The sequence below is a fragment of the Aedes aegypti genome, chromosome 2 (assembly GCF_002204515.2).
Source record: "Aedes aegypti strain LVP_AGWG chromosome 2, AaegL5.0 Primary Assembly, whole genome shotgun sequence".
In the NCBI taxonomy this organism is placed as follows: domain Eukaryota; kingdom Metazoa; phylum Arthropoda; class Insecta; order Diptera; family Culicidae; genus Aedes; species Aedes aegypti.
In genome coordinates this window covers 141,095,046-141,106,255 of record NC_035108.1, presented here as the reverse complement: position 1 = coordinate 141,106,255, position 11,210 = coordinate 141,095,046, and the positions used below count along the sequence as shown (strand labels likewise).

Below are 11,210 nucleotides of genomic sequence, written 5' to 3'. Positions count from 1 at the left end.
CTGGAATCTTGAGGTATTTATGGACGAATCTCTGTAGGAATTTTTAGAGGAATTCTCGAAGAGTTCTTAAGAGGAGTTTTTGGAGGCCCAGGTAACTTTTTCCTAATAAAAAAAATCTTATATAAAAGATCTATCTACATAAACATGTGGGTATATTCTACGAGTGGCGTGAGGTGACAATTGTCGGTGTCGTATAACGAGGTGACAATACTCGACTCGAGTGAAATGACTCTCCATGCACGGCGAGTCACTTCATTCGAGTCGAGAATTTTCACCTCGCTATGCGACACCGACAACTCTCACTTCACGCACTCGTAGAATGAACCCAATAAGCACGCCAAAGTTCGAAATCGTATGTTTTATTTTCTCTTGGGCTATCATCTTTATAGGTAGTGATGTTTCTTTCAAAGAACACCGAAAATCAGTTCATCAGATAATTATTTCATATATTTCCCATATCTCCATTGGTTTGTACAATAGTTGAGGATTCGGTGATGCATTTAGTTTCTCATCTAACCATTATTTTTGCAATGTTAGTCTAGATCTGGCTGGGATGGTATCTTTACTGAATATAAGTCTGCTAAATGCAGACAAGATTTCTTCATAAGTGAACATGTGTACAACTGCGGTGGAATTATATGCCTCAACTCGATACGTTTTCTGTTGAGTCGTTTTTTCGTCGAATGTGTTCCTCAACAGAAAACCAGCTAAGTTGCTATAAGTAATTCTACAACTCATCTTCTCGACTTACCGCACGCTATAGTGTTATTCTAATCTATACAGTTTTCCCCTTTAGAAGAGTTTACAAAAATACCCGGTATCCTTGGTTTATTTTCAGATGTTCGAATTTATAGTGTAATTTTAACATATCCGTAGCATAAAACCCCGCCTTACAACAAACCTTTTAAACAGCTGATGATGAATGTAACGAACAAAAATAAAATGTTGTTATCGCAATAATCGTGTTCTCTCACAATTGAGTGTTTTGAATTTCTAACAATAAATTATGTTAACATTAACTCTTGTTCATTCAAGTACAGCTAATTGTCTTGTCATTACGCCGGATAAATTAATAGCTATGTATTACACTCTTACTAGTGCAGTCTAATAAGAAACAGGCTTTGTTTTAATTCATATTTTTTACCGTATTTGGTATGAGCTATATGAACGAGCTATCCGTTTATTTTTTTGTGTTTTGGCCAAATGACCTTTCTAATATATGTAGCAACAATAAGACGCTGATGGAACGGAAATCGTGTCGTTATGAGGAAAACGCGCACTTAGATTAAATTGGATGATGAAGCAAAGATAAAGATATGATCATCATTGGTTTCCCGGTAAAACGGAAAATGAACATTAATGCGCAGGAATATCACCACGAAACGTACTACTTTTTTCGTTTTGATTTCCTGCCATTGGTGCGTTACTTGTAGTAGCCAGAATGCGGTCATCCCATACTGGCATGTTCCTTCTCGGTAAATTCAAGCTGAGAAAGCGTTTTTACCACCTCACCACGATGGGCAGGCGAGAGTGCCTGACACAATCCGACTACTGCATCCAGAGCTATCTCAGGGCATTCCTATAAATAATCAAATAGATATAATAAGCAATTTTGAAATATAAATATTTTTTTTAACGAAAATACCTCTAAAGCTTTTTGAATCTGCGAGATTATTGCATCCTTCTTTACTGCATAGATGTTGCGAGAAACTGTTGAGTCACTCTTCTTTTGATTCTCTAACCATTCTACAACGGGTTCGTTGTTTTCCCATAGGTAAGCCTACACGAGAGAAAATATTGTACATTTGTATGCTTTCTAGTATTATAATGTATGTATACATACCTCTGTAGCACCCTTATCTTCGACGAACCATCGACGCAACATCGATTTTGCTTGTCCTACCGAAAGGCTATCTTGAGCATCCAGGATCTGTTTGATGAAATGCTCCTCTAGCAATAACCGCCGCATTCGCCAGTAGAAGAAGCTACGCGAACTTCGCCAGGGCACAATTTCACTGATGCATCCCTTTTCCAACATTCGCTCCGGTGTGTCGTGAAGATCGGCAAAGTGTACAGCTACCGTATGGTAAACGTGCAATAGCGAGTTGACTCGCATCTTGATTTGGTTTTCCAGTTCCGCCAACGCGTCCTTATTGCCAGCCGCTTCTGCTTGCTTTTTCTTTAGCTGTAATTGATGTAGTTATTTTTATAGATAATACTTTGCAATTGAAACTGTTAATAGATACTTACATCTAACACCACTGGATCTAGTCGTTGAATGGACTTAACGAGGTCTTTTTCCTTGAACTTAACTTCCACGATACCTTCTGGTTCCAATACTCCGGCACGAGATTCTGGGTCGGCATATGTTTCCATGTACCGTGGATTGATGGTTGGATCAAGCACAGCCCATGCTCCACCTCGAAGTTCTGCGTTCGGTGGCAAATAGATGATGACGGGTTGTTTGTACTCTCGAAGCCCATCCACTATATAGGCACCGAACTTGACGATTTGTTCATACATATCTAATGGGAAAAAACAATCGTGTCATGAAAAGATTTTGCGTTATAGTTATTAGATCATATTTACCTTTTTGTCCTCCCGAAAATCCTCTCCAGTTAGCCAAGATTATCAGAGGGAGTTCCTCTCGACCAAAGTCCTTGATTGCTTGTGCCGTTTTATAAGACGAATCCGGGAACCACACCTGACCGGCTTGTTGGAATGTTTTTGCCTCTGAATCAAGATTCGCTGGATCGGCGGGAATTGTGAGTTCAACGGTTCGGGTCTCTACTGCTATCACACCTACTGGTATGCCTCCAAGTTTAGCACGGCCCACGACTACTGTTTTTGCCCATGGTTCCATCACTTCCGACCAGGTGCCACGATCGAAGAACCCAGTTTCCCATTCCGAGGGATTAGAAGGATTAACACGTCCTGCCAGCATCCATCGTGGATCGTATGGAGCTTTTGTTGGCATGAAATCAATCGGTCGGTTTATCGAGTCACTTGCCGATACAATGGGTAGCAAACCTCCGCGGACATCCGGAATGTAAGAGAGCCAATAAAGTATCGTGTAAACGCCATCTAAATCCAGGGCTTCCGTTTTGTGCGTTACACCGTTATTGTACATAATTTGAATTCCACCCAATTGATTGTTTGAAGCGTACACTTTTCTACCTAACAGTTTGTTCAACGCAGCAAAACCGGTCAGAATAATATGAGAATTGTCAATTTGTATCACACGTTGGCCAAGACGTACCAAATAAGAACCGATTCCGATAGTTCTGCAAGTAACCATCGAAATTGTTACAACATCCTCGTATGCTCTAGAAGTTTCACCAGCAATCATTCCAGCGTAACGAAGATTCTCCACACCAAGACCATCGGTTTTACCAATAATATCAGTGATTTTATATCGCGGCTCACCTTCGTCCTCAATCAAAATGGCACGGACTGAATTCGTATTCGCAATCTTACTATAATCTTCCGTAGTCAGGTATAGATATTTGAATCCCTTTTCTGGCTCATCAGGATCTTCCCATGCAACTTTGAACAAAGACTTTACTTCTTCTGCCAATCCGATACGAGCACCACTGTTAACCGAAATATAAATTCGGGGACACTTGCGTTGTCGTGAAAGTTCAGAGGCTTTGCAGAATAGCATATCTTCTTGAGGTCCAAACGAACCGATAAAATATGTTAGGTCATTAGCAATCACAACAATTTCTCGACCATCAGGGAATTCCGGAGTAGCCAAAACAATCCTCCATGCAACCATGCCAACATTATTCTCTCCGGGCAGTCGCTGAATTTCTTCTAACGTATCTCCTTTGAGCACTAATTCATTGCATACGAGCAATATTTTCTCGGGAATCCTAATATCTTCCGTCGGTCGCGCCTTGGAAAACTCTTTCCACAACCGTTCCGTCATCTGTCGGAACATATCCGGAATATCATACACGTATGTGGTTCCGTTCGATTGCGCTTGGAAGCGTTTCTGTTGAAGATAATCTTTGGTCATGTATGGCGATGAAATTGGCAATCCGTGCAGTGGGCCTTGTCTATTGCCATAAGCTTGGAATTTGATCACGTGGGTTTCGGGATCGGTCACTTCGGTATACATTGCTATGTCTAAAAAGTAGCCTGAATCGTTCGCTATGCATAAACGTACGGAGGTAGTTGGAGATTGGGTTGTTTGCCGAATGACCATCTTAAGTTCGGCTTGTAGCACTCGTAGTTTCCACAATCGAGGGCCATAACGCATTACCATTTTGGTTACAGATTCCTCTATTTTCGCCGGATCCATTATTACCGTGGGAACAAAATTCAAGAATATGTGATTACAATCTGTCCGTTTCGCCTGGGGATGTGAGAAAGCAACTTCCAGTTCGTCCATAGCCTCCAACAGAACACGTTCGCCTTCATTCTGGAGATACTCGAACGAAGCTTCTTTGGTGATCAGATCCGAGTGACGAATAATCGAACGGATGAAGAAACGGAAATCGGTGACTTCTTGACCTTTAGGTACTTTGGCTCTGCCCAAATATAGGTGCATCTTTTGGTTGGCGGTCGGTAGAGCTTCCAAGTCATACGTGCGCATACGGTTCAGCTCTAGCTGGAAGGCACATGCCGGCTCCAGATGACGATAAATGCGATCCTCTTCAAAGTTATCACGAGCACGATACGTAAAGAATTTGGGGAATTGGCGTCTGTGAATAGAGAGATAAATTGAATGAAATTGCAATTATGATTTCGGCAGTTATACTCACTTCTTAAGTGCTGCAAATGTGATTCTTCTCACTCGACGACTCAAAAGCTCTTCGCGATGCTGAGCGCAGAATGATCCAAACACATGCTCCATCTGCAAATCATCCATATCGCCCATGTCACGAACGGCAATGCTCAGAATATGAATTGCTTCCGCTGGGTGAGCTACAATGGGAATCAAATATAGCAATTGAGGTGCAAATTAAATCACTTTTCACACATACTCGCAATCCCATCAGTTTCGGCGGGTCGAGAAATTGGGTCCGAAATAGAAACGTTAATCGACGTACTCATACGACGATCAGAGTCTCCGGCTTCTACGGCTTCCAATACTTTGGCATTCACGAATGAAGGCGACGCAAAGTCCTCTAACAGATCCAAAATTTCATCGGAATATTGAGTAAAATGTTCGAACGAATCAAACGCGGCCATGCAACCGGTACGCATGAAAGAATCGAAAATGTTGTCCGTCTCCGTCCCATCTGGAAGAAGTCTGAAAAAGATCACACAAATATGTTGGCATTGGGCTCACCTTCAGACAAAATATAGGTTAACCTACTTGTAACGATTGGGATGCGCCGTCGGCAAAAGGAACTGGAAATGTACCAACGGTACCTCTCCCGACAACTCCAAATGCTGCAGACAGGTTAGCTCGTAAGATGTATACGCACGGCGTACGTAAACCTCCAGTGCGGCGTTACAAACGGCGCGATTCGAATGGTAGAAAAAGTCATGCAATATATCGAAGATAGACGTTTCCGACAGAATCAGACGCTGCAGATTCTCTGGATGGAAATCATGACCGTACATATCGACGGCCGATAAGAATATCGATTCCATCTGATTGTGACGCAATTCATAAGCTGGCTGATGTGCAGCAATCAAAACTTGGCGGGCACGAAGTGCAACACGAGAATGTTCTGCACGGTTTAGCGAAGTCAACTCGCTTAAAGTGGCAGCCAATTCATCGGTCAAACCTGGTTCGTTAGCCCACAAATGATCTACCAATAAAGTCACCAATAGATTTTTCTTTGCTACCTGACTATGTGAGAATATAGTTCCGACAACGACATCCATGTTATCTTTATGTTTCTCACGAATAGCGGCCACACATTTGTCATAATGTCCATGTTGGAATTGAGATTCAACTGCATAGTACTGGCGAAGCAATTCGTGAACAGCTGCCTTCATCCGGCCACGAATACCGTTGCGATAACGCTGCACCAGCTGCACTATTCCTTGCGTGGTCAGGAAAAATACGTCGCGATCTGTGCGCTTTTGCAAGGTAGCTGCGTGCATGTCGATCACGGAAGCAATTTGCTGCGAAGGGAATTGGGCTAACACGCTAGTGATGTTACGTTCGTATAGTTGCATCAGTTTACGGATCTTCTTTTCCACCGACAATGGAATTCGACCGGAAATCGATGCGATGACTTCTTGAAGTTCTAGCAGAGGTAGTGATGGGTCGCGCAAACTTTGCATGAATTTTTCGATGATTTCTCTTAGTCTAGGTGCGTTGTAAGGATCAGGCAAACAGTATCCTGCTAAAGTGTTTTCAAGAATTGTTTTATACGAGGAATGTACTCGGTTTAGTTTTTCGGGAACTTGAACGCTATCACCAGTCAGAGGCCATGGATTCTTGTAGGGTTGAGCTTTTGTAACTAAAGATGGATCATCAAGCTCTAGGTGTCCCAGCAATGATCCGGCATCCAAAACAGCACCAGGCCGACGTACAAACGAGACAGTTCCGGTTTCTCCAGCTGTAAGAGTCATCACCATTTTCATGACTTCAATTTCTGCATACGGTTGTCCTTTAACGACGTGAGCACCATCTTCGATCAGCAAATTGATCAGTTTACCAGCCGATGGAGATCGCAGCAATGAGGGGTCATTCTCCTTGTCAAAAACACACGTTTGGTTACCAATCACGATGCGATACCGGTCAACTTCCTCTTTCATATACGTAGTATAACTTGATCCATCTAATGAAATCAACATGCCGCCATCGGAAAGCCTATGAACTTCAACTTCCTTAAACGAACCATTCATCACCAGAAAATATGTGCTGGGGCCTGTCTTAGCAGGTTGTACTTTGTACCGAATGCCTTCGGATATCAGTTCGACGTCTACTACATTGGTCAAAGTATTAGCTGCCTGAATTTGTCCTTTTTCCATCGATGTTTTGAAGCTTGTAAAAGCCTCCGTTATTTTCCTATCAGCTATATGCAAAGCTCCACAAATTACACCAAGAATTATATCAGGTTTATCCGCTTTCACGCGTTCAGCAATCAATGCATCCAGCCAGGCTGTATCGATAGTATTCTCCAAAAAGCTGTTCGTTTCCAATAGCGTAATTAGATATTCAACCGTTGTACGGAAATCACCACGAATTGAAAGTTCTTTCAATGCGATAACTAAATTTTCTCTAGCTTGCTGCCGGTTTTCACCCCAGGAAAAGCAATGGCCAAATTGAGAATCTGCAAACTCATGTAGACCACCAGAGGCAGCCACGCTAAAGTAGCCCCAAACGTTTTGACTCGAGCGGAAATTCAACTCCTGCACGGTACCAGAGCTCGGCTTGAATCCTTCGTCAGGATTTTCAGATGTAATGCGAGCAGCAATCACATGACCACGGGGACGTGGCTTAGTTGTTGGAACATCGAAATCAATCACCGTTGAACCCCACGGATTCTCACCATATAACAAACGAATATCCTTGATTCTGTACAGCGGAATGCCCATACCAATTTGAAGTTGACAAGCTGGCAGATTAACTTCTGCTACCATTTCTGTACAAGGATGCTCTACTTGTAGACGTGGATTCAGTTCGAGGAAGAAATATCTTCCTTCTGCGTCGTACAAATATTCCACGGTGCCAGCACTCACGTATCCAACCATTTTAGCCAATCGAACAGCAGCCTTTTCCATATCTTCGAAGACTTCAGGCTCTGCAATGATGGCAGGAGCTTCCTCTATAATTTTCTGATGTCGTCTCTGGATGGAACAATCACGACCAAACAAACTGATGGCATTGCCGTACTGATCGGCAAGCAATTGTACCTCCAAATGTCGTGCTCCCCTTGCCAGTTTCATCACGAAGATAGGTGATCCAGGTACTTCAGCTTGAACCTGACGGAACAGAGCAGGGAACTCATCGGCGTGATCAACTCGACGAATGCCCTTTCCACCGCCACCTTCGGACGCTTTAATCATCACCGGAAAACCGATCTTGCCTGCCGCTATCAAGCCCTGCTCCGAAGTCGTGACACAACCGCGCGCAAACAGGTCACTGGAAATTTTGATTTTCTTCCCGCTGTATTGTGCCTTCAGTTCCGAGCCAGACCATGGCAAGGTAGGAATTTCGGCCGTTTGTGCAACAATCGAGGAGGCAACCTTATCTCCCAACGCCCACATAGCACGCTCCGGTGGCCCCAGAAACACCAGACCCTTTTTGTGCAGCAGTTCGGGCAGCTTTGGGTTCTCCGAAGCATGACCCCAACCAGCCCAAACCGCTTGAACTTGGGTCCTAAGGGCAATATCCACAATCAGTTCAACGTTTGCGTAGTTGTTGTTGTTGGACCCACCCGGAACCGGAACGTAATGGTCAGCCATCTTAATGTATTCGGCATTGGCCTTAAGGTCCTCCGGGGTAACCATGACGACAAAGCGTACCGCGCGTTCGTTCTTGAACATCTCGTACGCCCATCGTCGGATGGATCGCATACATTTGACCGCAGCGATACCATTGTTGGCAATCAATACCTAAAAAGGAAAAAAGATCACATTAGATGTATGAAGAAAAAATCTGAGTAAGTAAGAAAGCAATGTAACCGTAGCCGATGTAGGTACTTGAAGCATCTGTGTGAATAGCGATTGATGATGGTACAAGACAATATTTGCTAAGTCATTGAAACAACAAGCAGTCACGTAGTGGACATTACAAAAAAAGGCAATTTGCGTCTTGAACGTGTGACTAGGCGAAATTCTTTATAACTGTGACGTACATACGTTCTAATAGTAGTTTGAATTTGTGCCGAAGCCAAAATTCAATTTGTCGCCTTTTTGGTAGATTTGGCATAGGGGAAGTGGTGGTAAAATGAACAGGGGTAATAAAATAAACAACGTGGCTTTTCCCAAGAAAAAACAAATTTCAATCAATGTTTAACACGCACGGACGATTTAGAGCATAAAACGGTGTGTTAGGTTTGATACGGAAGTTAATTGAAGTGAAAATATCAACGAAAACTAAAAATTTAGAAAATCACATTTGAAAATGAGAACTGACGTAACTTTTTGCTCGGAGGTCTTGAGGTTTTTCAGTGAGGTGAATATCGTTATGATATTATGACAAATCTGATACCTTTAAATTTCTTTTTGAATGGGTTACAATTTTTAATGGATATATCACAGACTGTCTGTGGATATATTTTCAGAAATGCAATGAAAATTTAAAAAAAAAAAATTGTTTTGCTCACGTTTATCGCATGATGTTCATTTTACCACCAACAGCTGTTCATTTTACCCACATAGTGCAGGTAAAATGAACATTTGCATCATATTTTGCTAGCGATAAAAATATGTGAAAATTTAGCTATTTTAGTCTGAATTCATGTCGCTGCTTTAGTTAACACCCCTACTTTTGATGTTGAGCGATTGAACTATAGAAATTCTTCGTTTTCTATTAGAAACAAGATGATATCCTTAAGGTCTTCATTTTACCACCCCTTCCCCTATAACACCTTGCTTACACTCGTCTGAGAGCTGTCCTATCTTCCATATTCAGACCATTATACGGTGCAGACAAACGGTCAACATCTCCGGGTCAATCTTGTTTTTTTTTCTGCATTTATAAGCGTTAATTTTTTGTTGTAATCTTATTTTTGAGTAAGTAGGTATTTAGGGGCCCAGATAGCCGTAGCGGTAAACGCGCAGCTATTCAGCATGACCATGCTGAGGGTCGTGGGTTCGAATCCCACTGGTCGAGAATCTTTTCGTAATGGAAATTTTCTCGATTCCCAGGGCGTAGAGTATCTTCGTACCTGCCACACTATATACACATGCAAAATGGTCAATCGGCAATGAAAGCTCTCAGTTAATAACTGTGGAAGTGCTCATAAGAACACTAATCTGAGAAGCAGGCTTTGTCCTAGTTGGGACGTAACGCCAGAAAGAAGAAGAAGGTATTTAGATAAAAATAGATTCTAGTACCGTGCTGTATCGAATTACCGGACGCTTAGAAAGCCGGTTACTGGTCTTTTTTACGTTGTTTTTGGACCAAATTCCGATTTTATTCACCTATAGTTTTTTGCGAATTTCACTTTAATTTGTATATTGATTCCAGTTGCTAATTATATGTAATGTCTAGGTTTTCGGTAGCTGTCCAGTAGTGTGGGACAAAATTTAGGTTCTCGCTCCAGTCAATTTTTTGGATTTTATTTAGGTCCCATAACAACTGTGCAAAATTTCAGCTCGATCGGAGAAACTATATTTTAGCGCCAGCCGTTCAAAGTTTGTATGGGATTTACTATGGAAAAACTTACTTGTGCAAAGAAAAATCGCCAGAGGTCGCCCATTAACCTCTATAAAAATTCTGTACACAGACTTCGATAGGTATTTTTACGATAAAGAATATTGCCGAAGACCGCGAAACAATCCGACTGTTGTGAAAAAAGTTATTAAATGAAAACCTATTGGCAAGGCGACGTTGATTCACACGTAAAGGAATAACAATAATAACAAAATCGAGCAAAATTTCCAGATAGTCTATGCTTAATAACTTTTTTTTCACAAGCATCGGATTGCTACGTCATCGTAATCATCGACATCGCCAAAACTTTAAAAGCAGTTTTTCTGTTCAAAACTAAAAATGATCTGATGAAAATGTTTTCACTGTGTTTCGGTTGGAGAGTAGAATACAGTGAACTCATTTTACTGTAAATTTTATTTATTTTTAACGAAGAAATTGCTTTTGAAAATTCCGAATGCTATGACGGATCCTGCCCCCTTAAAGACAACTGAGGGTGGTTTCAAAATAATCGAATGGAAATTAACGAAAGCTATTTGAAAATGCCTTTTGAAACGTAAAGGTTAATAACTGTGGAAGTGATCATAGGCACACTAAGCTGAGAAGCAGGCTTCGCCCCGTGGAGAGGTAATGCCCAAAAGAATAAGAAGAACTACATATAATCAATTTCATGTCTCGCTTCGCGTTTCGTTTATATATTCTCCATAATTTTTAGTAAGCTTTGTTTCATTATCATTCTGGTTTTATGCTCAAGCTGGAACAAAAACTGCTCTTCAGATGTTGTAGACTAAAAGCCACACTGTCTAACTGGAAATCTTCACAGTTACTAACTTAAAGCGTCCATTTATTAACAACTACCGAAAAGCTAAACATTACATATAATCTGCAATTGCAGATTATATGTAATGTTTAGCTTTTC

At 41.6% G+C, this 11,210-nt stretch overlaps 1 protein-coding gene across 7 annotated transcripts in view; it reads right to left on the bottom strand.

The window, feature by feature from the left end:
* Positions 1-425: 425 nt before the first annotated feature.
* LOC5567854 (acetyl-CoA carboxylase) overlaps positions 426-11,210 on the bottom strand; it is a 50,973-nt gene continuing 40,188 nt past the window's right edge. For 4 of the 7 annotated variants that reach the window (XM_021842567.1, XM_021842572.1, XM_021842571.1 and 1 more), the window contains 8 exons: positions 5,327-8,529; positions 4,992-5,260; positions 4,770-4,932; positions 2,590-4,709; positions 2,251-2,525; positions 1,844-2,185; positions 1,646-1,780; positions 523-1,579 (listed from right to left, as the gene is read on the bottom strand). In XM_021842567.1, coding sequence (XP_021698259.1) covers positions 1,448-1,579; positions 1,646-1,780; positions 1,844-2,185; positions 2,251-2,525; positions 2,590-4,709; positions 4,770-4,932; positions 4,992-5,260; positions 5,327-8,529 — 6,639 coding nt within the window. In that variant the 3' untranslated portion in view covers positions 523-1,447. Of the gene's footprint in view, positions 1,580-1,645; positions 1,781-1,843; positions 2,186-2,250; positions 2,526-2,589; positions 4,710-4,769; positions 4,933-4,991; positions 5,261-5,326; positions 8,530-11,210 lie in introns of all 7 variants that reach the window. The other 3 variants (XM_021842566.1, XM_021842568.1, XM_021842565.1) reach the window with 2 other exon arrangements.